Here is a 23,977-nt window from a genome sequence, read left to right as displayed (position 1 = left end):
TTTTAGTAATTTTGCAATGATCAACCTTTCCGGAGCAGACCGTGAAAGCAGCTCTGAGGGCGGGTCCTGTGAGTTTCGTACGCCCTGATCACAGCTGCTTCTCCACTAAAGCAAACGGCAAGAACGGGAGCCACAAAAGGGAGCTCCTTGGACTTTTGAAAGCACAGTTTGTACAAGGTAAGAGCGCAGCCTGTATTTTTAAAGTCTCTTCAGAAAGACACCTGATTCCTCCTTTTAACCACTTTATTTGCGATTTGCGTCAACCACTGTCATAGCCCGACAGTTGCGAGTTTAACTCTTGTGTAGGCCTACAGTGCCCACCTATAGTCTCCGTGAAATAAGAAATCCTTCTTAACTTTGATTTTTTTTTTTTTTTTACATTCTTTGTTTTTGTGGGGGATTAATGTATTGACATTTTTAACCACAAACTTGCGTGACTCATGTGAACTTTAGCTCACTGTCAACAAGAGACGAGCTTTACTCAGTGTAAAAGTTTCTCCTCCTGCCCCCATACAGTCTGTGTACTGCCCTTACCTGTTTGTCCAGTGGGTGGAAATACATAGGACTATCCGGCTGTATCCAACTATGGAGAGGCATCACCGCTTTTACAATACTCATCTCACCACTTTGTTCACTTGTTTGGCTTATAACCAAAGAAATAGTGTTTGAAAATGTAATCACGGATATGCCACGCCCTCTTTTCCTTATGCTCTCACAAAATGTTTTTTTTTTTTTTTTTTTTTTTCTTGGCCCATTGCGCACACAACAGACTATTAGGCTATTGTATGTGGCGTGAAGTCATTACCAAAGAAGAAACTATGGGCTGGGCTTTTCCCGTCTATAATGACCTGTACAGTGACAAGACAAACGATAGCCTACTCACAATATTTGTCAGATAAAATATATTTATTTATTTACTTCCGTATTCATTCAGAATCCTGAAGCCCCAGTTATCTGACAGTAGCTCAAGATAAACCCTGACGTACATTTATTTAGAGCATGTCTTGAGAGCTTGTCACACCAAGAATCATTTTTAGTATGACAGTATGGCTCTGGTATTTGAGCTATTGTTGCTGACGCTCTACTGTACTATTGACACAGTTGAATAGAATAATTATACAATTTTTCAGTGTTGCATGATGTTTTATTGTAGACCTATTTAATTTTGTGGAATTTTAATTATTGACATGTATAGATTTCATATATTCAGAATGAACATACTACTTTAACTCTAAAACTTCTGAGTTGAGTCCATTGCACCCTAGTGTTGTCTTCAAAAACCAATGTTTTTCTTGGCAGCGTCTCTGAGCCGTGTACTTTTTGCTTACATGCCAGTGGGAGTTTTGGGGATGGACAGTCTACTGTAGATATAAGATCAAGAGTGTTCAATGTTTTTCCACACCATCTCTCCTCCAGTAAAACACAGTCAATAATTGTTCACTTTTGCATACCTGCTTTGTCTTAACTTGGTCCGTGTTGTTGTCCTCTATCACTGCAAATCCTCTGGGGAGAAAGTCTGGGGGAGCACTTCCTGTTTGACTGTTGTTCTAGGAAGTCCCTATAAGGACACTTTGTGAAGTCTGACATTTTTTCAAGATTACACAAGTAGCAGCACCTCGATCCTGACAAACAGTTCTGCTCAGGGGGAACCACAACTAACTGTGTGTCTGCTGTGCTTTTGTACATGTTTGGAAAGAAGAACTATTCCAATAATGACATTTTACTGCTACAGCCGTTTTTCAAACTAGTATGGAAACTTGGTATTCATTTCGAAGTATGAAACTTTACTTTTTCCCAAATAGTTATCAAAATCATGTATATTTTTGTAGTGTGAAAATATTACAGAGTAATAAAACAACTGAATTTTTGGGTGGAAGTGGCCATTCTACATTCAGATCCATTAGAGAACCAGCAACATAGAACAATCAAAGTCGGCTACTTGTATAATTTCCCACAGACTTTAGTTAGAGTCCGGAGTAAAATCCTGATTAGCGCCTTACCTAAGCTGCCCCGTGACTAATTGTTCCATTTATTTGGTGTAATGATGTAATATAAATCTCACTCAAACACCTCCTCACCAGTGTAGAGATTTGCCCACCCAGTTCTCTCAAGCAGGCCAGCTCGTCCTGATACACAGAGCTGGGTCAGGGAGGATGAGCGTAGGATCTCTGCCATATTTTCTGCTCTGGTCCTCTGTTCCCTGTACGCTGCTGTGCTGTGATAAATTGGACCAGGCCAGTCTCTGTGGCTCTGTCCTATTTCAGGATCCTGTTTGGTTTCTGCTGCCCCGGCCTGCATCCGTTGCTCTCAATTCAAGTTGGATTCAACCTTGAAAAGTTTGAATTCGGTGGGCCAGAGGTTCTAGTTTAATGTACGATGTGTAATTCTTGTCCATTTGCATTATATCAACTTCAGCTTTTCAGTTATCTTCAAATGTTTGTTTACATAGTAAGTTTTCTTGTATGATGCATCTTTACTTTAATTTGATTTCTGTGCAGATTTAAGGTGCATTATCTAACTTCTCTGAGGGATGGTCCATCACTTGCATGCGTGTTTCCATGGGGATGTTGTTGTTATGCCTGGAATGTTCCACAGTATGGTTAAGTCTCCAATGAGAAAAACGGGTAAGTGCCAAGGTTCCTTGTGTGGAGAGGGAACCCCTAGAACATTCCATGCAAAGCAATAATGTCTAGATGGAAACAAGCAGGTGGTAGATCCTCCAGAAGAATAAGTAAAAATAAGTATTGCAGTGTTTCCCACAGACCAAGTAGCATTGTGTGGTGCCCCCTCCCCCATCGGACTGTAAGGAACACCAGTACAGTTTGCTCATACAAATTATGTTAGAGGAAGAATATTTTAAGTTTGATGTTGACTGAATTAATTACCAAAATTTATGTTAAAGTTTAGTTTTTACCTGAACTTTAGATTCTTTGACATGCAAGGAATGAATAAAAAAATTAAATAAAATCAATAAATCTTGAGGTTTTTAGTTAAAATACTCAAGACCTAGCTCAACCAAGATTAACTTGTTCTTGTATTTACCGTTTTTTGGTAAAACAAACTAAATTGTATTAATGTAACAATTATATAATGATACCTGTGCCTCATGTGGCTAATCACAGCTGTCACCCTATCGCACTTTGCAGACACCCTGCTCCACAGACCCGGGTCCCGACTGTTGTTATAATTAGTGAAGTATTTAGTCATTTACTGAATGAATTATTGTGGATTCTGATTTGTTTTCATTTGTTTATGATAGTTTTGTAGTATTCCAAATGCTTTGTGTGTTTATGTAATAATACAGCAGTGGATTGTAGTGTTACATAAGTGATGATAAATGGGAGGGTACCCAAAGCTACTCCTCAAAATGAAAGAAAACATAATCGGCATACTACGACACGTTAATGTGCACTCCTTTTAATTGCAGTCTTTGTGCAGCATCTTTGAGTGTTTAGAAAAGTGCTATATAAATAAAATGTATTATTATGGTGTACATGTGGAGGAGCCTATTTTGAATGGGGGTCAGTGAGTGGCAGAGGGGGGCGTGTGAGTGGGGCATTCCTCACAGTTTCACTCAGGGCCACTGTGTTTTGTTTGAGCAGCCACTGACCCGGCATTAATCATCATCTGGAATGTCTCTGGGCCCTTACACTCAATCAACTCTGCAGGTTGACCTGGGCTAGAAGATTAGTCACAATTAAATTGAAATCGCTATTTGAATATACACAATTAGCAATGTGCCAGTTTCTTTAACAACAAAGTATTTTGTCTTTTTCTGCATAAAATGGCTAACTGTTGTTTACATTTGTACAGACATGTTCTGAAATGCATGTAATTTTTGTATCATATTAGTTATCTAATAATTATATAGAGAATACTGTCAATAATCAATTCTAAACTACTAAGTGTTAAATGTGCTAAGATTCTTTGGTCAGTGTTTTGTTTTTAGGACTTTTCACTGATTTGCAGTTTATAATGCAGTTTGTAATCTATGAACTTTTTATAAGTTTCAGTAGTTCAAAGGTTCATTGACTCACCTGCACTGATTTTGTCATGAGTATGCAGACTTTTCATTTAGTTTATTTGATTAAAAATGCATGCTCAAATTTTGACATTTTGCACACCGGTAGTACTTGAATACTACTTGAATACTTGAGTACTTGAATAAGGGGCAGAGGCACTGTTCACGTGACACATCTAGAGCCCATTGTTGCATTCTTTTTGAAATATTTTGTTAATACTGATTTATTGCCTGTAGACTTCTATGAATAGGGGTGTGCAAAAATATTTTCACATCATATTGTTTAATTTGATTATACAGTATCCATATCATCGGCTATGGCATTCATATATGAAACAAAATTATTTTCTGACAGCACTACAATTTTCTTTGCTTGTTTAGAGGAAAGAAACTCATTTATGTAATAGATTTGACATATTCACTGGCTTGATGATTAAAATGAGTGTATTTCATATTAACTTTGCAGTTAGAGGTTTAAGAGAGACTTTTAGTATCACATGATTTAGGAGTTTTGTGGTGCACCTTCAGAGCAGTTAAACCATATGTCCCTTTAGTACAAGTAAATGTTGACCAATGCAACGGTTTTATGTTTTCTTCTAGTTAGAAACATGCACTAAACAAAATGTAATATGCATGTTCATTCATCTTCAATAAATGGAAGATGAATGCTCCATTAATGTTAAATTTTTGGGTGAAAATGGGGTTGATCATTAAGTAAGTTACCGAAAGATTTTATTTTTTCCTGAACCATATTGATGGATTTGAAATTTAATACTGAATTGTATCAGTAAAAGTGCACTGTATCGACATGTATAGTTTTGTGGCCTATATATCAAGGTATGTCTCATATCTGCAGCTTTTTAATGATACCCAACCCTACTTATGAAGAATTTTTCCTGTTCTGATGATACTGTGGGAGAACTTTGACTTTAGTACTGTAATCAGAGAAAAATTATGCAATAACCTTCTGCACGTGAACATGCCACTTGTTCAGTAACATGCTGTTCAGATCAGCGAGTATGAGCTCGACACCGCTCTTTTTTTTTTTTGTCAGTTATAGCTTTCTGTCTGTTTATATGATTAAAACATATTTTGTAAATGTTGGAATATTCAGTGATTCTATTCATTCTTTTGACTATTCACATTTCCTAGTATGCATGACCTACTTTCAGCAAAATCCAGGACACATTTAATTATTGACTGTTGAATACCCAAGATTCTCACAAAAGAGAGCTACAGTGGTGTTTTGACTTTTTGACTGACAGTTCTATTCAATTAGCTTCTTTCTTGGTAAACAGAATTTGCCATATTACTCAAATTAATATCTACAGGTATTGAGTGAGGTGTTGAGTGTTATGTATCCCTGTATAGTGGCCTGGGGTACACAACAGGGGGCCGTAAAGGACATTGAGCTATGGACCTTATTTTGATGTTTACTGATTACATTTCATACATACACAAGACTACAAAATCAGTCCCTTTTTTTTCACACATTGATCACTATTTCAATTATATTTTTTTCCTTTATTAAAACGATGAAATGTGATTGTGTTGATCTTTCCTCGTTCTTCACTCTTTCACTTCAGCTCAACAGCTGTTTTTCTCCTCTCGCAGGACGCAGGAAAGGGAAGAGGGTGCGGCTCCCAAACCTAGCTTTTTCCTTTATACTCTATTACCATTTTGCCCATTAGTTGCGTCCATTTAAAGTGGTCTGTTTGTACTGTATATGACGTTTTAACATCCGCCTCTGTCATGTCTGCAGATGGCTGCAATCAGGAAGAAGCTGGTGATAGTTGGAGATGGTGCATGTGGGAAAACCTGTCTGCTCATTGTTTTCAGTAAAGACCAGTTCCCTGAGGTCTACGTCCCTACAGTGTTTGAGAACTACATAGCTGACATTGAAGTTGACGGCAAACAGGTAACCATTCTGCCTATTTGTTTATGCTAAATCTGACTTTTTCTAGTACAGTTGATTAGGCCATTTTATTTTGCGACAAAACAACTAATGGATCCATGGCCAGGAAATGGATCCATGGTCACTTCTGAATCCCCCTCATTGTGCTTCATGAATAATGCCCACTTCCTGATTCCTATTATAACTGTGGTAATAACCTGTTACTCTCCAAGTTTAGTTTGCGTTTTATCTAGGATGCTAAATATTCCCCTTTTTCTCCCATTTGAAATAATTACATTCAATCTGGGCTTAAATAAAATTTGTTTCTTTACACCCCACCATGTAACACAAACCTAACTCTTACTTGGAATGGAGGAGATGACATCTTCTCCATGCCAAGTAAGAGTCAGGATGTGTCATCTCCAGAAAGGTAGACAATGTTACTTATCTAATTAAGTTTGTTTCCCTGTACATTCTCACAAAGGTGTCTCTGTAAATACTACTCATGGTCCCATTTCTCAGGATTACATTTTGCCAGATTTTGCTAAGGTGTGTGTTGTGGCAGCCAATCAGCTAGACTTGGCAGGCCACAACAGTTAGATGTTAAATAAACTGCTCACATGCCTATAGTGGCTCTCTGGAGGACCATTATAACCACTTGTATGCCATTTCTCATTGGTAATGCCCAGTTTCCAGTAAAGATGCAGCAGTATAGACTGAAATTAACCCTATAATGGAAAAGAGTTTCACAATTTTAAGAATAATGGTACTTTTAGGTGCAGCTCCATAATGTTAAAAAAAAAAATTTAAAAAAAATATCTGTACTGTATCATTTTTTGGGGGATAAAATAAAATAAAAAAAATCTTCACCTCCACGTGAGGGCTCTACAGCCTCTCAAGACTGTAGCGCCCTGTGAGCAAGTGTTGGTACTAGTATGTTCTATGTCAGTGAACTTGGATATTTTCACCATGTCATCTTGTTTGTTCTTTCATTCATTCATTTAGTCCTTTATTTTACCAGCGTAAAACTCATTTAGATTAAAAATCTTTTCCAAGAGTGTTGTGGCAGTAGCACCACCAATATAGCAACAAATTACATTTACATAAAACACCTAGGATCCTTTACTCTTCTTTTTTTTGTCAGGTGGAGTTGGCGCTTTGGGACACTGCAGGTCAAGAGGACTATGACAGACTGAGGCCCCTGTCCTACCCCGACACAGATGTCATCCTCATGTGTTTCTCCATTGACAGTCCTGACAGCTTAGGTACACCTGATCTCTGCTTTTATGAGCTTCATTATTTTACAATTTGTGAAAAATGTTCTTGAACCTTTCACCATGCTATTATGTTGTATCCTCATCAAAACCATACCTGGAGTTTTTGTCAGTTTATAGCCTGTATTCTTATCTGGAAGATTTATTTATGTCTCTGTAGCCTCAAGGGAAAAGGAAGGATGTTTATGTATTAGAATGTTCTTTTTTTAGCATTTTGTTTTTATTTTTCAGAGAATATTCCTGAGAAATGGACACCTGAAGTAAAACACTTTTGCCCCAATGTCCCAATTATACTTGTTGGTAACAAAAAGGACTTGAGGAATGATGAACATACTCGACGAGAGCTGCAGAAGATGAAGCAGGTAGTGTGTGCTCAGAATGTGAATGTACACTAAAGATTTAGAATGACATAATGCTAAACATTTCACGTTTTCACAGGAGCCAGTGAAGCCAGATGAGGGCAGAGACATGGCCAACCGCATTAATGCCTTTGGGTACCTTGAGTGCTCGGCCAAGACCAAGGATGGGGTTCGGGAAGTGTTCGAGATGGCCACCAGGGCGGCGCTCCAGGTCCGCAAGCGCAGGGCAAAGAACATATGTGAGCTACTCTGAAGGAGCTCTCCTCCTTTGCGCAAGGCACTGTTTGGATTATACTGAGGCTTCCTGAACTTTCTTAACTACACGAATATGCAGATATCCTACAGGAGGGTCTCACCCGTGGTAATAAGCCCTAAATCATGTCTCTGCTTCTTTCCCTGTTGTTTTTTCTGTTTTGACTCACCAGCATTCCCCTGTGCTTATGTGAAGAGCCTGATTGTTGAATGTTTTTGTATTTATGAGTATATTTTGTGAGCCCACTGACAACTCTCCCGTTTCTCAGATTTGTCCATAAAGGAGCTGAAGCTACATCAGTAATTTTTAAGAAATCGCATTTTGCAAAGTACTGACGCAGCAGGGCTTTTTTGAGTCTACATATTAAGGGTCAAATTGAATCTATTCATACTCATTAACCTACAAAACCCTGGGCAGTCACTTGAATGGCGGCTTGTTTTATACCATCATTTTCCTTCAACAGTAGGAGCTTAAACTGGTTCATTGTGGCCACATCTGCACAGACCAGTTATTAAGGGCCTGCCTATGTTGTTATGGCACATTGCATTAATATGAGCAGGTAAAATATTGTCTAAAATTCCTGACCTATCACAATTTAAACAAAATCAACCCAGCCAGCCAGCCACCACTGCACCTTCATTTAGTCTTCACTATATTTCATATTTTGTTTGTACAGGGTAAAAAGCTTGTCCATGGCAGTGCCTATATATATTTTGTATATTGTTTAACACAGGTGGCAAAATCTGCATGGGATGAGTTGAATATTATTGAGACAGACAAACCTGTAATAAAGTATTTTTGAAATATCCCACAGACTACAGTGTATCTGTTGTGAAAAATGGCTTTATGTTAATTGTACACTTGGACATTTTGCCAGTTTAGAGAGAAAAAAATTGGAAAAAATATGTATTTTCAAAAAAATATTAAGTTACCATTCTATCCAGCCATATAAGTAGTTGACAATGACTCTAGGCTGCCAAGCTCTCCAAGGATTCATAAACATAATTTAAAGAGCCAAAAAAAAAAAGATTCTACTCAAATGAACTGAACTCGGACCCCTAATTGGATCTTTTCTGCTCCTTCTTTTTGTTCCTCCATTCTCTTCAAGCTGCTGCTGTTGAATAGGCTTCCCTATAATGCAATTTTACAATTAAATGTTCATCTGTAAAGTGGCATAATTTTGATTTTAAGAAACTATGAGTTACCTCATGAGAATGTTAAATTCCATCACCATCTGTACCCTCCTTTTTCTTTGCAGTAGCTAATGAAACTAGATGAACAAACAATACATAGATTATATTGATGACAGTAAATGTAAATTTATCAATCCTAGTCATCATTAGACATACTGTGCCCAAGAGGAATCTAAATTCGACACCCAGGGGTTTCCCACAATGATCAGCAGGGCTTTGGCACGGTTCACAGCCACATTGAACCACTGGTTAAAACAGAAGCATCGTGATGATGTTAAAACGATTTTTTTTAAATGAATTCTGCAGTTTCTCTACCTTGTCATTCAGCCAACTTGTGCAGACTGTGGACACCAGGATGACTCTCCTCTCCTGACCTTGAAACTCCTCCAATGTTCCAACCTGGTGCAGACACACATTAAACTCAGACAACCTGGCCACTTGATACAGTTTATAAAATGCACTGTATTACTTTTAAGATGCTCATGTTTTTGATTTTGTAGTCCTTCTCTACTTTCTCAAGTTCCACACAAATTTTCTTCACCTGTAAGAGGAAGATTGTATTTTTTTTCTTCTTTTTTCATCTTGTATTCATTTGTGAGTAATTCTGACCTGTCTCCAGTAGGGGGTGATGATGCCTATGTCTTGTGGAGAGATAGTAGAGCCGTTCTTTCCCTGTGTTTGCAAAAGTTCCATCACATAATCCATGAGCACATCCACCTCTGCAGTGTTGAATAAGAGATCGCTGTCCGAACCAGTTACTCCATGGAAGATTATTGGGAAACCCTGATCATTATAGTCAGCATTAGTCGCTAGTGTCTTTGTGTGTGTTTTAACATACATACACTTTACTTAACAAAATTAAATTAAATTAAAAAAAAAACATTGATCCATATATACAATAGGTGCTAGACACCCATATCAAAATGATAATTTCCTCTTATGTAATATTAGCTGTAATTTCAAGTCAAATTTTGCTTAAGATATAGAAATATTTATGATGCAGCTAACACAAATCAATAGTTTTTGTGTGTGTATCATTTGCCATTGACAACAAGATCAATACAGACTGTAAAAATAATGTAAGCTACATGAAATTAGCAGACACATTGTTATTCAGCTGCCAGAATTGTAGCACTTCAGAACAAAACCAGAAGCAGCGTTGCATGTGACTACAAAGTATTATACTTATAAGTGAGTGGAAACAAGGAGTGAACTTCCATATACTGTAGCTAGAGGCAGTTGAGGACTATTTGGAGAATCATAAGCTTCCATCTTACCCAACTTTCCATTTCCCTAACTGCTGGCATCAGTGTCATCTGTAATACAGTTAAGTTCCTCCTCCAAAGGTCTTTAAAATGAGAAGTGGTGAGTAAATGCCCTTTTTGTTCTAAAATAAATATATAATGAGTCAAACAGATTGATTTTGTTAGGAAAATACCTCTCTCTTAAACAAATATATCTGGAAATACTGTACCTCTCCAAATAGTCTCTCTTTTATGATGTTATAGTGTTAGTGTTATGATATGATGTTTATCAAATACTTACTGAATTTGGAGTTGTTGTTTTTTGGGGTTTTTTTTGTTTTTTTTTTGTTTAATAAAGCAGTAGTCACCTTTTGAGGGAGAAATCCAAACAAACAGCAGGAATTGCACTGATTGTCAGCACAAGCTTGAAGTTCTCCGTCATAGAAGAACTCATTGGGAATTTTTAAAATTGCGGGATGAGACCTAAAACAACATGATGACAGTTTGCAATACATGTATTTTTGTTTATTTTTGTTCCTTTTTTGTGACCTGTAGTTGCGGAGAAGTTCAGTCACAAAGCGGTTATCCAACACGCCATTGGTTTTCTGATAAAGAGGGAAGTCTGTCATCAAACGCTCCAACAGAGACACCCCTACACATAGTACATTTACAAAATCAATACAAAGCAGGCATTACTGTAGATATACTTTAGATACACTCATGGTTACTGCCTCACCCATGCAAAATCTTCGAGCAAATGGAGATTTGATAATGGGCCCGAGTTGTTTAGGGTCTCCAGCCAAAACAACCTGACCGGTCTCTGGATGGAGTAGTCCTGTGTTTTCAGTTATTAAACTGATATTAGGATAACAAGGTATCAAAAAGAGAACATTTTGATATTATTTCCACACCTGCTAGTGGCAGTATGCACTTTGGCTCCTCAGCTTGTTCTGCCCCATCCACAAACACATGAGTAAAATGGCCTTTGGCAAAATTGTTTGTCACAAATCTGTAGAAAACACTGTTATTTCATGATAATATTATTTAAAGAAGAGAGTATAAACGTAAGGCTTCTTTTAACCTCGAAGATGTTAACAGTGTTGTGATGTTGACTGACTTCAGATCTTTAATATCCTTGGGAAATTCAAAATGGTTCTGAGCCAGGTTAGAGCAGGCCTAGAAATGTAGTTTGTTAAGTTTGCATGAAGCTAAACTAAGTTTCTAGGAAAATAACTTTAAACACCTTGAGATTGTCTGGGACATCCTGAGGGCTGTAGTTCTTAGCATATATCCTGATCACTTTAGACTCCACATCCATCAATAGGCTCTGACAGAGGTGATCAGCAATTTTATTGGTGTAGGCACAGACCAGGATGCAACTCTGAGGCTGGCATTTGACTATTTGTTTGATGGCCTCCACCATGGTTACAGTCTTGCCTGAAAAATATTTTAGCACATTTATCGTTTTTCCAGTACAAAACAAAACAATGTTAATGATGATCTGGTATGATGTAAACACATAATCTTAATCTGACCTCTCATACCGCTTTGATTAGATTTATAGCATGTATTCCTTTGTGTCTATGTACCTGTCCCGGGTGGACCAAACACTAGGTAAGGGGCAGGCTTAGAGGAACCAGCAACAATGTTCTGCACAGCTCGATACTGCTCTGGATTATTCTGCAACTTCTTGTCAAAAAGTCTGTAAAGTTTTGTTTTTTAAAGATAACAATTGAGCTGTAACATAATTTACTTGAAATGTTTGAGCAGCTACCCACTTGAGATCAGGAAGAGTCTGTTGTGGAGCAGGTGAAGGGGGTGCCACAGGGAACAACACTGGGGCCAGTCCACTTCTCACAGCAAACTCTGCTGCTCTGTGCTGGGTTCTCAGATTCAGACGATTTACTCTGAACTCAATGTGAAACTTCATACCTTTTACAAAGATATCCAGCAACCTGAAAAATCACATAAGTCTCATTTTATAATTACAATAATTCCCAGGAAAACACAACTGTATGTTCTTACTCTCTGTTAAAGCCCAGTTTGACATTGTCCTGTTGAACAGAGTGGACATAACCTTGATATTTCTTCTTTGTCTCTTCAACAGGATAGGCCAGCAGCTGGTCACCTTTCATCAGAGAAGGCCGATTTTCAGCAGTAATCTGACAAACAAACATTACATTTAAAAAATAAAATTAAAGTGCACCACTGTGCATGATCTTAATAATGCCCATTGTAACAAAATTCTCCAAATAATAATATAACTGTCTGTTAATGTCCATGTACCTTCAGAATCAGAAGCTCTTTGTTAAAAGGGTCCCTCTCCATCATCACCTCCTGCTGGTCATCATTGGGAATGTTGTATCGCCTGATATCTCTCTCCATTTGATACTCTTCCAAATGCAACAACAGATGTAACTTCTCTTCATAGTTGTTGCTCAGAGAGGTTTCTAATATATGTTGTCTGTAACACATGATGATTATATATATACAGTCGTGTTTACAGCTTATGAGGGGCAAGACTGTTTACATTTTAACTTTATTTCAATGTGACATGTTTACCTTTGATCCCAGTATATGCCTGGCTTTTTGAGGGCCAAGATGAGATGGTTCATATCTTTAGGTAGTTTATATTCATACAGTGATACTAGATTAGTTTGCTTCTTCTCAGTCAAACTAAATAATTGACACAATAAAGGACGATGAAACATGTTTAAATGTATTCAAATGTATATGTGTATGTACTACCTTTCAGGAAGCTGGCCATCAATAGTGACCGTGGTTGAAGGGGTCCATGTTGGAGGGCTAAGAGGCCGATTGAGGGCATTTCTCCCCAGTGTGGTCTTACACTTAGCTTCAATAAAGCGCACAATGTAAAAAGAAGTAGAGGATCTCTCGAGTTTGAACTCAAAAGCAAGCATCACTGACTCTACTCCAAAACCACAAGTGCTGTATTTGGCCTCAACTTCATGAATGCATCCTGCAACAGAGTTAATCATTTATTGTGATTTTAAATACTTTACATACATAAGGTTTTGTGTCTTATTGACATCTGAGTGTGATTTCAATCCTTTTAGCAACTCTCTACACGTATATCCCGCTATGATGGATTAACTCTTTCTCCAGCTTTTTAAGAATAGTTTTTTACTGTGCATAGAAAATATACTCAATTCTAATTTTAATTTTGCATATCTCCAAAACAGCAATTGCAATATTATACATTTTTGATGTATTTACATCCCTACATCCCATCCTTTTTATATTTGTTGAATTAAAATGTCATACTTGGAGGAAGATCCAGTGGGTGTTTCTTGTGCACATTGTACTCAACCTCCAGTGAGAAGTTAGCAAACCCGCGCAGAACAGCATAGTCGATGAAATGCACTGTTTCATTGCCAGTGTTTTCAATGTACAGAGGCACTGTGAGCTGTATGACACACAAGGAAATAGTTGGTCTCTTTTTAAATATCTTTTTGACAGTATTGTTAAGCTATACTATACCTCGCTGTTGTTGTCTACTTCAAAGGAAATCTTCCCATCCTCAAACTGACGGTCAGAGTAGATCTCAATCCCTTTTTTATCAGCAACATCAACCCTGAAGAAAAGTTAGTTTTTTTTTACTGTATATTTAACAGAACACTAAAGACACACCAAAATAATTGCCTTTAGACTTTTTAACTTTCATCAGAATATTCCAAAGTCCCCCCAGCCTGAAACACTAAAATAACTCCAGTTATGTATCTTTTTGGTCAAAGTTAAAAAATTATTACACATTTATAAAATGTTCAAGTTTTTACAAGGGCATCTGTATCTAAGTCATGCCTGTTAGGGTAACCTTAGTTAATTGAAAACTATTCAAGACAAAAAAATTAGGTGAAATTTGTTAGGTAAGTATCGCCCAAATTTTTATGTTACTTGTACACCAAGTTTATAGTTAGATAGCTCTTTGTTGCTGAAGTGTCTTGAAAACAGCATTCTTTCAGTCTCACACACGGAAAACTGTTCAAGGTTATGAAGCTCTACCACGTTGTACAATTCCAACCACTTTGTTCAAAGTGAATCTTTAAAGGTCCTCTTTAGACTTTCAAAGCTGTAGACACCTTAAAATTACCGTTTTTATAATTGAAATTAATGTAGCTATGAAAAACAACTCTTTCCTGATTTATGATATAAAAACTGCATCATGAACAGAACAGTAAAGGAGCCCTCATGGTTTTAAATGAGGCACAAATTAAGAACTGCTATTCAAATTTTGCCATGTGGTGTGTAGATCACTGAAGCACTGTAGGACCTGAAAACACTGAAGATTACTCCCTTGATTATCCGTGGGTGGCAACATTCAGTCAGACAAAGTCCTAGTGATATATATATATATATATATATATATATATATATATATATATATATATATATATATATATATATATATATATATATATATATATATATATATGTGTGTGTGTATTTTAAGAACAAGAAGTGCTTTTTCTATAATTCTATATTATTGTTAAAATGTCAATCTGTGGGTCTGAAGAAACATAAACCTTACCTAGGAGTGCATGATTTGTGACTTACCAACAGCGCAAAAGGTGAGTGTCATTATTATTCATATTATAATTTGTGATAATACCCTACTGTTATTTCTATCTGCATTTTGGCCCATCCTTCGCTGCCGCCAGGGCAGCCTGTCTGGAGTGGGGCAACCGCAATGTTGGAGAGTAGCTGGTCAATAGGGACAACATGCAAACACACTGAGGCCTACACATCTCTTCTTATTATACTTGGCCATTGTTAATTATTGTCATTAATTATTATTATTACAGTTACCTTGAAGGCTGACTCCACTTCAAGTTGTTTATCTGAAACAATATACAAATTAATATGTTATTATATTTTCTACTCTGGTTGCAGTTACAATGTTTATTGAGTTATTATTATTAATCCTTCAGTAGATGTTGAAAGCCTGCATTCATTGAACTCAAATAATTATATTTTTAAAGTGTACCTGATTCAAAAAAATTACTCTGGTGCCATGTTTCACTTTCAGTTTCTCAAAACAAGAAAGACCATAGAGAACTGAGCCAAATGAAACTCCATGCCTTCTGCAAAAAATAAATATAAAAAGAAATGGTAAATTATTAATAGCATGCATGAAGTTATTCTATTTTACTAATATTACTAACTTTTACGAATAACACATTGTTTTGTATGAACACTACACAGCTTTAGCCCAGGGTTTTGACTATTGGGGCTGTCTTTGGCATGTTGCATTGATTGTTATGGATAGCCTAATACATCTGAGTTATTAAGTGCATGTGTTATTATTTACTTATATATTTTTTCATAATTTGACTTACCCGTTTCTGAATTCACCGTTGTAAATGTCGTCGAGTAAATGTCTTTCTGTGATATCAGTGCGCCTTGTTTGTTTTAGGTACACATAAAACTCCAGTCCGAAGTCGCGACAGTCTCTGATAGACTTTTTACCCATGACTGAGCCGAGGGTGGCGCCGATATCAATAAATTATTACTTTTCCGCGAAGTTAACCTTACGGTTCGACGGCTGATGGAGCCAAGAAGCGCGATGCGGACTCTGGAAGTGCCAATATTCTTTCTTCTTCCGGAGGCAGAGCGCGCTCGAAAAGTGTCTACCCAAATAGCCTATCGCGGGATTAAACCTTCAGAGGCCTTGTGTTGTTCAGTCTGGAGGCCAAGATTATTGATGTTAGTCTAACTGACCCGGCGATTTACCATTGCAAAAAGCCTACTCTTTCTTTAATTGGTGATAGGAAATGCATGATAAAGAGTACAACAATGCTGTCACACTATCATTTTAATCTGCGTTAAAAGAGTTTAAATTTTCAGAGTACAGTAATCTGATTGGACCATGTTACAAAATACATTTTATTGCAGCCGGTACTCAGTATTCTGTAACTAAATACAAATTCAAAGTATTCTTCCCATCACTCCCTATATGCGCGTAATAATTCAGATATTTTTAAACAATGGATCACAAAAAGTTTCCAGAGAACGAATTTTATTAAAGTGTACAAAAGATAAGATTGTATGCTTGCCATTGTGTGCAGTTACAATCACTTTTGAAGAAATTGTTACAATGATAGACAAATGCAATTTAATAACTGTAGGCTATAATTTATTACCCCATATGCTTGCAAATGTAGACAACAATACATCATACAATATATATTTTTGTTAAATGCAGCAATATCAGATTGGACCAGTGGTGATTCTATGTCACAAATCTTTCTGTGACATAATAATGTGCATGTGTGGGGGGATTTTTCTTTTAATTCTATTGCTCCAGTTTTCTATAGTTAAAAAACACAGAAAGGCACCTCCTTTACCAGTTTAACTGTTATAAATTTAATAGCAATAAACAGGGCTATTATAAGGATAAATTGAGGTAGAGCCACAGATTGGGTAGAGCAGACATAAAAGTTGTACACAGATCCTCTTAAACAGTGCTTTTTGGTCATCACATTTCATGTCTCCATTCTGGGTTCAGCTGTTGTTGTATAACACTCTCTGCAGTCGTCACTGTCAAAACACAATAACATATTTATATAGTATATATTCAATTTTAGTTCATATATGTTTGTACAGTTAGGCAATGGAAAAAGCCAAATAACTGGCAGGCTAATCTAGCACCACATGACTTAGACACAAAGACAGATGATCAACATGAATTAATACCTTCTTCTGTCATGTCGAGGTACAATGATGCACATCTTTCCACAATATCATCATCTTCCTCAGTTTGGACATAACCTTTGTAGCCTCCTTGGTCTTGGCAATACTGGAGAAAACTGGAATCACAGTAGATAAAATTTGGTGATACTGATGTTGTGGAATTTCTAGACTACAAACAATAAAAGAACTGAAAAGTTGTCTAGAATCAAGGAGTCTGATTTTTCAAAGCAGTTGTGCGCACAGTCACAGAATTGCCAGTCCCTGACAGAGTCGTCTGTCCCTAAGTTGTAACATAAGAGTGCATACTGAGTTTTTACCCTACAAAGAGGAAAAAGGAACAGGAATGATGCAAGCACATAGGATAAGACCTAACCTCCTCCAAGGACAGGTCAGCACAAGGCTGGGTCAGCAATCATCAGAATAATGAGTTAAGATTGATATGAGAAACAGACTTGAAGGAAGCACAAGGCCAGAGTCTTATACATAAAATAACTTGAATAACATAACTAGTTAGCTAGTTAAAAAATCCAAGACCATTAATGAACAACCTAAACCCAGTCAAAGATCACTGATGTAAATATTTCCATAACAAAAATTCATATCTCAATGACAATATTTTTGCAGTCCATATGAAATGTATTAAAACAGGCATGTGAATGTCTTGGTTGAGGTTTAAATATTGCACAGAATGTATAGACTTATCTGAAAGATTATATTTCAGGTATTCTAATTTTGTATATCTCCAAGACCATTTTGTTTTATAACCCACCTCTAGAATCACATACCCTTGATCCCTGAGACCTACCGTGCCCAAGTAGAGTCGGATCTCAGCACTACAGGGTTTCCCACGATGATCAGCAGGGCTTTGGCACGAGTTATAGCCACATTAAATCTCTGGTTAAAACAAAAGCATGTTAGAGCATTCTTAACAAAAACTTTTATTACACTAAAATTGAAATATCTACTTTTTCATTCTTGACAAATCCCAGTTTGAACTTCTTGTCAAACTCAGCGTACTGAGAGCTGCTGCGAACAGTGGATACCAGGATCACTCTCCTCTCCTGACCCTGAAACTCCTCCACTGAACCCACCTGCCAGGCACACATCAAATTGACGCAGTCTGTTCAGTTTATTATAAACATTATACATTTTAATACTCACCTTTAGGTCATCCAAGGACATAAATTTAAAGTCCTTCTCAACTATATGAAGCGCCTTACGAATTTTCTGCACCTGTGATGGAAACACTTTTTTTTTTGATAATGCTTAAAAAAATTCTTTCATGTATTCATGTGAGTTATTCTCACCTGTTTCCTATAGGGGGCGATGATGCCTATGTCTCGTGGAAAGATTTTAGAAATACCTTTCTTTCCCTGTGTTTGCAGAAGTTTCTTCACATAATCCATGAGCACATCTACCTCTGCGGCGTTGAAGAATGACGGGCTACTGGACTCACGAACATCCAAACCAGTCACTCCATGGAAGATTATTGGAAAACCCTAAAATGTACAATCAACAAAAATATTATGAGCTAACAGTTAACCATGAATTATCTTTATCTTTGTTGACAATAGTGTATCATGTACTAATAAAATGTAATTTGATAAAAAGAGATAGAGAGAATACTAATATCAAATTCTAACTGAATATAGTAGAATTTGAAGTGAGGTTAATATGACAGGGGTTTCAGAAACACTTCAGTAGAGTCAATGGGTCAGGCTGGCTTGGGTTAAGTTTACCATTTTTGGAAGGTGTTCCCAGTAACAATATAAGTTGCGCTGCTCATCAGCACATGCCTGCAGTTCTCTGTCATAGAAGAGCTCATTGGGAATTTCTAAAATGGCAGGATGGGACCTGAAACAACAGATGATTTAGTTTGCAATAAATTAATTAGTTTATTTTACTATTTCTGCTATTGTGACCTGTAGTTGCGGAGAAGTTTAGTCACAAAACGGTTGTCAAACATGTCATTGGTTTTCTGATAAAGAGGGAAGTCTGTCATCAAACGCTCCAACAGAGACAGCCCTGCAGTGAACACAGTACATTTGTAGAAAGTCAAAGCAAAGTCAGGCACTACTGTAGACAAAACTCATGGTTACTGTCTCACCCATGCCAAATTTCAGAGCCAATGGAGACCTGATAATGGGCCCGAGTTGTTTAGGGTCTCCAGCCAAAATAACCTGACCAGTCTCTGGATGGAGTAGTCCTGCATTTTTCATCATAAAATAATATGTAGAATTAATTACTTACATTAACAATAAAAGTTAAACAACACATTAAATGTGAAAAGAAATTAAATAAAATGAACAATTTTCCAGCTTTACCTGCTAGTGGCACTATACACTCAGTTTCAACAGCATGTCCTGCTTCATCCACAAACATATGAGTGAAGTGACCGATGGGGATGTTTCCTGATACCAGCCTGCACAATATTATTAATATTATTTAAAATTCTAAGTCCAAGTCAATTGTGAAGGACTCTTATGTACCTTCCAGCAGTTAACAATGTTGTGACCACAATTTTATACTCCATAAGCTTTTCTTTTGCAGGATATTCATAACATTCTCCAACCAGATTAGAGCAAGCCTTTGTAGGAAAAACACACACACAAATGCAATTTAAATTAGTTAGTTAGTACAATCAAACCAATGTGACAAAGAATTCAAATGCAGATAACCAAATTCACCTTGAGCTCCTCTGGCACTAGCTCTGGGTTGCGGCTGCTGGCATACATTCTGAATACTGAAGACACATCCACATGATCTCGTATCTTTTTGCAGAGGAGATCAGCAGCACTGTTGGAAGGGGCACATGCCAGGATGTGACAGTTGGGTTTGCATTTCTCTATCTGTTTGATGGCCTCCACCATTGTCACAGTTTTGCCTAAAAATGTATTGCATTTACATTACAGTTTTGGAAGATAGTAGATTGACCTTGTCAGTGAAGTCATAACATCAAAAAAGATTAAATACTGTCACTAACCCTGTGCTGTGACTGCTGTTGTGATATTGTGCTACACAATAATTTATTAAATGTTTCCTTTAATAGTGAGCCTTTATCACGAAAAGTGAAATTATTCAAGCTCAAACCTTGGCCTTATGTAACTGAGTCCTGGTAGGAAAGACACTTTCTGCCTCCTACACTCTATCCCCTGTGCATGAGCATGTGCATGACATTAAGTATTTTGGTAATGGACAGAGACATGGGGCTGCCTTGTATCTGACTGTCTTCCCAAATACAGCTGTGATTACACATTATGGAATCAAACCAGACTGAAAACTTTAGTTAGAGTTAATGTTTTGTGGATTCAAATTCAAAGTATTCTGGACCCTTGAGGCTAGTCCTCTGTTTTGATGGACTCTGACGGGGCCCACATGTAAACCACTTTAGAAATGAATGTGGCATGGTTGCACATTCAGTAGTACCTGTCCCAGGTGGACCAAACACTAGGTAAGGGGCAGGCTTAGATGAGCCTGCAACAATGTGCTGCACAGCTTGATACTGCTCTGGGTTTTTCTCTAGCTTCCTGTCAAAAAGCCTGCAGTGAAGTGAAGAAAGTAAATGTTAATTACATGCCTTTTGATTAAGTTTTATTTTCATGCTTCTCATTTTTATTAGACAGAACAATTTTTCATAGTTACCCACATGAGATCAGGAAGAGTCTGTTGTGGGGCAGGTGAAGGGGGTGCTGCTGGGAACAACACTGGGGCCAGTCCATTTCTCACAGCAAACTCTGCTGCTCTGTGCTGGATTCTCAGAGTAAGGCGATTTATAACAAACTCAATGTTGAACTTCATGCCTTTTATAAAGATATCCAGTAGTCTGACAAATGATCACATTTGAATTATAATATAATGAACGTTAAAACCTTTCAAATAAAATAAACGCATATGCCTTACTCTGAGCTAAAGCCCAATTTGACACTGTCCAGTTGCACAGAGTGGACATAACCTCGATATTTCTTCTTTGTCTCTCCCACAGGATAGGCCAGCAGCTGGTCACCTCTAAGCACAGATGGACGATTCTCAGCAACACCTGGAACCTAACAAACAAATGGTTAATAAATAACTTAAATTCTCTGTAAGGATAGAAGATCAGTGTCTGAGATAGGGGCAACCAAGCTACAAAAGGAAAAGTTTGCTATTTGGAATCCCATTAGCAGTACTTTACAGTTGTCTACAGTAAATCCTGCACAAAGTACCTTGAGGACCAGAAGTTTTTTTTGTCTCTCCATTGTTGCCTCCTGTTGGTCATCATTGGGTATGTTGTATCTCCGGATATCCACCTCCATCTGAAGCTCCTCCAGATAAAGCATCAACTTAAACTTTTCTGCATAGTTCTCCCAGCTGAGAGGGCCTTCCAATATGCCTTTCCTTAAAACAAAAAACAATTGTTAAACACAGTGTTATTTAAAATACAGTGTTATTTAATTATGCTTTGGCATGTGGATACCTTCTATCACTGTAGGATGATTGCTCTTTGAGTGCTCTAATGAGAGGGTTCATGAAGTCGGGAATATGGTATGGTTTGAGCGCTACTTCATTTCTCAGCTTCATCACAGACATGCTGAGAGGTGAGAAGTGACAATGAGAATCATGACACCAGTAATAACTCTTTTATTGGGTGAATGTATACCCTTCAGGAGGCTGCCCATCCACAATAGGTAACTCAGTTGCAGGGGTCCATGCAGGGAGTGATTGAGGCTTGAAGACGGCCACAGGGGCCAACTCTTTGCCCAATGCGGTCATACAGTGAGCTTCAATAAAACGCACAATGTGAAAAGATGTGGAAGATTTCAAGTCGGATTTGAATTCAAAGGCAAGTGTCACTGGGTGGAATCCAATCGCACTGCCATTGAACTTAACCTTGATTTCATAGTGCTCTCCTGGAACAACAGAATGCCAGAGTCAGTCTACAGGCATATGGTAAGTATGACGCCTGTCTGTACAGCTACATAGATATGTGGAGCTGGACTGGTGGCCTTGTGATATAGGTCCTGGGGTCAGTTACACATGTGATGAAAACATTTAAACTGAATAAGCAATGGATGAAACATTAATAAATACATAAATACAATACAACAGACCAATACAGTGAGAATATTGCAAAATTAATATTGCTACCTTATGAGAGAGAGACTAACTAAAATAACTAAATAGACATGCTTTAGTTAACAGACATGAATGACAACCACCACTCTTGGATACAATCATTGGTATATATCAGTTACCTGAATGGAGAGCCAGGGGTTTGTTCTTGGTAACTTTGTGCTCATCTTCCAGAGAGAAGAATTGGAGCCAGTGCAGAGCAGTATAGTAGATAAAATGCACTGTTTGGTTGCTGGTGTTTTCAATGTTTAGGTACACAGTGTACTGCAAACAAACCATAGGCAGTTTTGCATTTTTTATTAGTCACTTCACATCATTACCTTGGGTTCAGCCTGTGTTTATGCATTTGATACCTCACTCAGGCTTTCCACATTCAGAGTCATTTTTCCATCTGTGAACAGCTCCTCAGAAGTGATCTTAATGCCATGTTTGTCAGAGGTGAACTCAGCCCTGCACGCACCACACCATGCAATTTAGTTTAGTAAAAAAAAAAAAAAGACAGTGATATTATTGTTATTTAACATTAATTAGTAGTGTTATTGCCAAGTTTATCAATAATTACGATTATATGATTATTGTTTGTGCATTTTAAAAGGTGATATTAATGATGACTTTGAAGCTTCTTTATTTTATTGATTCATTTGTTAATGATGAATTGGATAATTTTATTTTAGTAGGTATTACTATTGATTCCTGATTGATATAATTTATAATATTCAAGAGATGCCATTGTGTAAATAGTGTTATTTAATGTGCATATGGGCATCAAGTTTTCTGTTCTTCTGTCTATACCTACCAAAGGAATAGAGGTGGAAAATAGCATATAGCTAAATAAGGGCAAAAGATCTACATTATTTCTGCAATGACGGCCATTTTCACTTTTCTGTCTTTGTTATGTTAGTATACATCTAGTCCCTAACCAAAATATTAATTATTTTATTAAATTAATACTCTTATATTAATGAAGTAAAACTATGTGTACTTGTATTTATATTATATTGGAAAAGAGCGAACTGACTGGTGATACTTTACAACAGTGAAAAATATGACTGACAAGTGTTACCTCTGTATCTTGAGTTTTTTCAGTAGCTCACAGGCCAGATTCCTGCGGGCTCGAACCCCGGTCTCTGCCTGGTCTGGAGAAGAGTATTCAATCACAGAAGGGGCTGCTGCAGTCCCCTCTCTTTGGTCCAGAGGACACTGTCTTCTTCCTGAACTCCATTGATCCACATACAAAGCCTGTACCTGCAATTGAGATTATTGAACTGAATCATTCTTAATAGTGTATTCATATTTTATAATTGATTCTGTAATTCATACAGGCAAAGGATAGCCCGATTCCATAGAGTTTGGTAGCATATGTAAATTCAAAGTAATATTGCATAGACTTACTTCTGGATGGAAACGAAGGCGTCCTCCTTTTAACCTTATCACCAGATTAAATCGATTTAAGGCAAACAGCACTGAACCAAAGCATGGATCCCTTTCACCATCAGTCCTAAAATTAATTTTCTTCAGTTAGTTCGTAGTTCAGTTTTGTCCAAGTCAGAATTTACACTTACCTGTTTCTAAACTCGGTGTTGTAAATTTCTCTGAGCGTTTCCTTGTGCGTACATGAAGCTCGATTTGTCTCTTTTAAATATTCATAGAAGTCAAGTCCAATCTCACGTAACTGTTTAGCTGATTTCTTAACCACCATAGTGCCAGCCTAAATGGTAGCCTTTGCAGCATTCAGTCCAGTTGTGTTAAATGTTATGTCTTATAGTCTAACTAGGAAATACAAAGTGTTTTCGTTTTCCTTTCAGGACGAGTTCCAGTCTTCAAAGGTACAATGCATGATGTTGACACACCGTGTCTGTGTCGCGCCTCTCGCTTTTGGAAAATCGAAACTTAACAGTAGACCTACATGACTCAGCTCA

General features: G+C 37.3%; 4 protein-coding genes across 9 annotated transcripts in view; 1 reads left to right on the top strand and 3 right to left on the bottom strand.

The window, feature by feature from the left end:
• The window catches only part of LOC110164848 (chemokine-like protein TAFA-2), a 104,623-nt gene extending 103,968 nt beyond the window's left edge, over positions 1-655 (bottom strand). Inside the window, exon 1 of the mRNA XM_020929981.2 lies at positions 535-655. The gene's annotated coding sequence lies outside the window, so the exon portion shown is untranslated. The remainder of the gene's footprint in view (positions 1-534) is intronic.
• LOC110164893 (rho-related GTP-binding protein RhoA-A) lies at positions 22-8,609 on the top strand. 2 transcript variants are annotated; one of them, XM_020930030.2, is made up of 5 exons: positions 22-177; positions 5,784-5,939; positions 7,060-7,180; positions 7,421-7,551; positions 7,628-8,609. In XM_020930030.2, exons 2-5 carry the CDS (start codon positions 5,784-5,786, stop codon positions 7,799-7,801), a joined length of 582 nt encoding a protein of 193 aa, XP_020785689.1. In that variant the 5' UTR covers positions 22-177; the 3' UTR covers positions 7,802-8,609. The 2 variants fall into 2 exon arrangements, with proteins under 2 accessions (XP_020785689.1, XP_055021835.1); XM_055165860.1 differs by lacking the exon at positions 22-177 and adding an exon at positions 2,524-2,624.
• Positions 8,610-8,626: 17 nt separating this feature from the next.
• LOC110164946 (putative helicase mov-10-B.1) lies at positions 8,627-15,896 on the bottom strand. 4 transcript variants are annotated; one of them, XM_055165834.1, is made up of 23 exons: positions 15,596-15,882; positions 15,244-15,340; positions 15,066-15,097; positions 13,740-13,833; positions 13,524-13,665; positions 12,987-13,218; positions 12,801-12,914; positions 12,525-12,702; positions 12,264-12,400; positions 12,017-12,193; positions 11,828-11,940; positions 11,482-11,675; positions 11,320-11,414; positions 11,150-11,247; positions 10,975-11,073; positions 10,788-10,890; positions 10,607-10,721; positions 9,604-9,777; positions 9,464-9,535; positions 9,310-9,393; positions 9,151-9,239; positions 9,007-9,071; positions 8,627-8,932 (listed from the first exon to the last, which is right to left on the bottom strand). In XM_055165834.1, exons 1-22 carry the CDS (start codon positions 15,727-15,729, stop codon positions 9,029-9,031), a joined length of 2,616 nt encoding a protein of 871 aa, XP_055021809.1. In that variant the 5' UTR covers positions 15,730-15,882; the 3' UTR covers positions 8,627-8,932; positions 9,007-9,028. The 4 variants fall into 4 exon arrangements, 2 of the variants coding, with proteins under 2 accessions (XP_055021809.1, XP_055021808.1); XM_055165833.1 differs by having other exon boundaries at positions 10,607-10,890; positions 15,596-15,886; XR_008633671.1 differs by lacking the exons at positions 8,627-8,932; positions 9,007-9,071; positions 9,151-9,239; positions 9,310-9,393; positions 9,464-9,535 and adding an exon at positions 10,272-10,342 and having other exon boundaries at positions 9,637-9,777; positions 15,596-15,895.
• A 362-nt stretch (positions 15,897-16,258) lies between these two features.
• LOC110164873 (putative helicase mov-10-B.2) lies at positions 16,259-23,965 on the bottom strand. Of its 2 annotated transcripts, XM_020930007.2 has the most exons (23): positions 23,621-23,959; positions 23,451-23,556; positions 23,122-23,303; positions 22,412-22,508; positions 22,181-22,322; positions 21,586-21,835; positions 21,403-21,516; positions 21,152-21,323; positions 20,850-20,992; positions 20,596-20,772; positions 20,376-20,488; positions 19,637-19,833; positions 19,439-19,536; positions 19,274-19,371; positions 19,057-19,155; positions 18,872-18,974; positions 18,689-18,803; positions 18,257-18,448; positions 18,111-18,182; positions 17,915-18,040; positions 17,755-17,843; positions 16,953-17,065; positions 16,259-16,796 (listed from the first exon to the last, which is right to left on the bottom strand). In XM_020930007.2, exons 1-23 carry the CDS (start codon positions 23,755-23,757, stop codon positions 16,735-16,737), a joined length of 2,997 nt encoding a protein of 998 aa, XP_020785666.2. In that variant the 5' UTR covers positions 23,758-23,959; the 3' UTR covers positions 16,259-16,734. The 2 variants fall into 2 exon arrangements, with proteins under 2 accessions (XP_020785666.2, XP_020785667.2); XM_020930008.2 differs by lacking the exons at positions 16,259-16,796; positions 16,953-17,065; positions 17,755-17,843 and having other exon boundaries at positions 18,111-18,196; positions 23,621-23,965.
• Between the last annotated feature and the right edge of the window lie 12 nt (positions 23,966-23,977).

Source organism: Boleophthalmus pectinirostris, unplaced genomic scaffold, assembly GCF_026225935.1.
Source record: "Boleophthalmus pectinirostris isolate CB_2022bp ecotype Guang Dong unplaced genomic scaffold, ASM2622593v1 HiC_scaffold_8, whole genome shotgun sequence".
Lineage (NCBI taxonomy): Eukaryota > Metazoa > Chordata > Actinopteri > Gobiiformes > Gobiidae > Boleophthalmus > Boleophthalmus pectinirostris.
The sequence above is the reverse complement of the archived record's forward strand: the minus strand, read 5'-3'. Positions and strand labels throughout refer to the sequence as shown.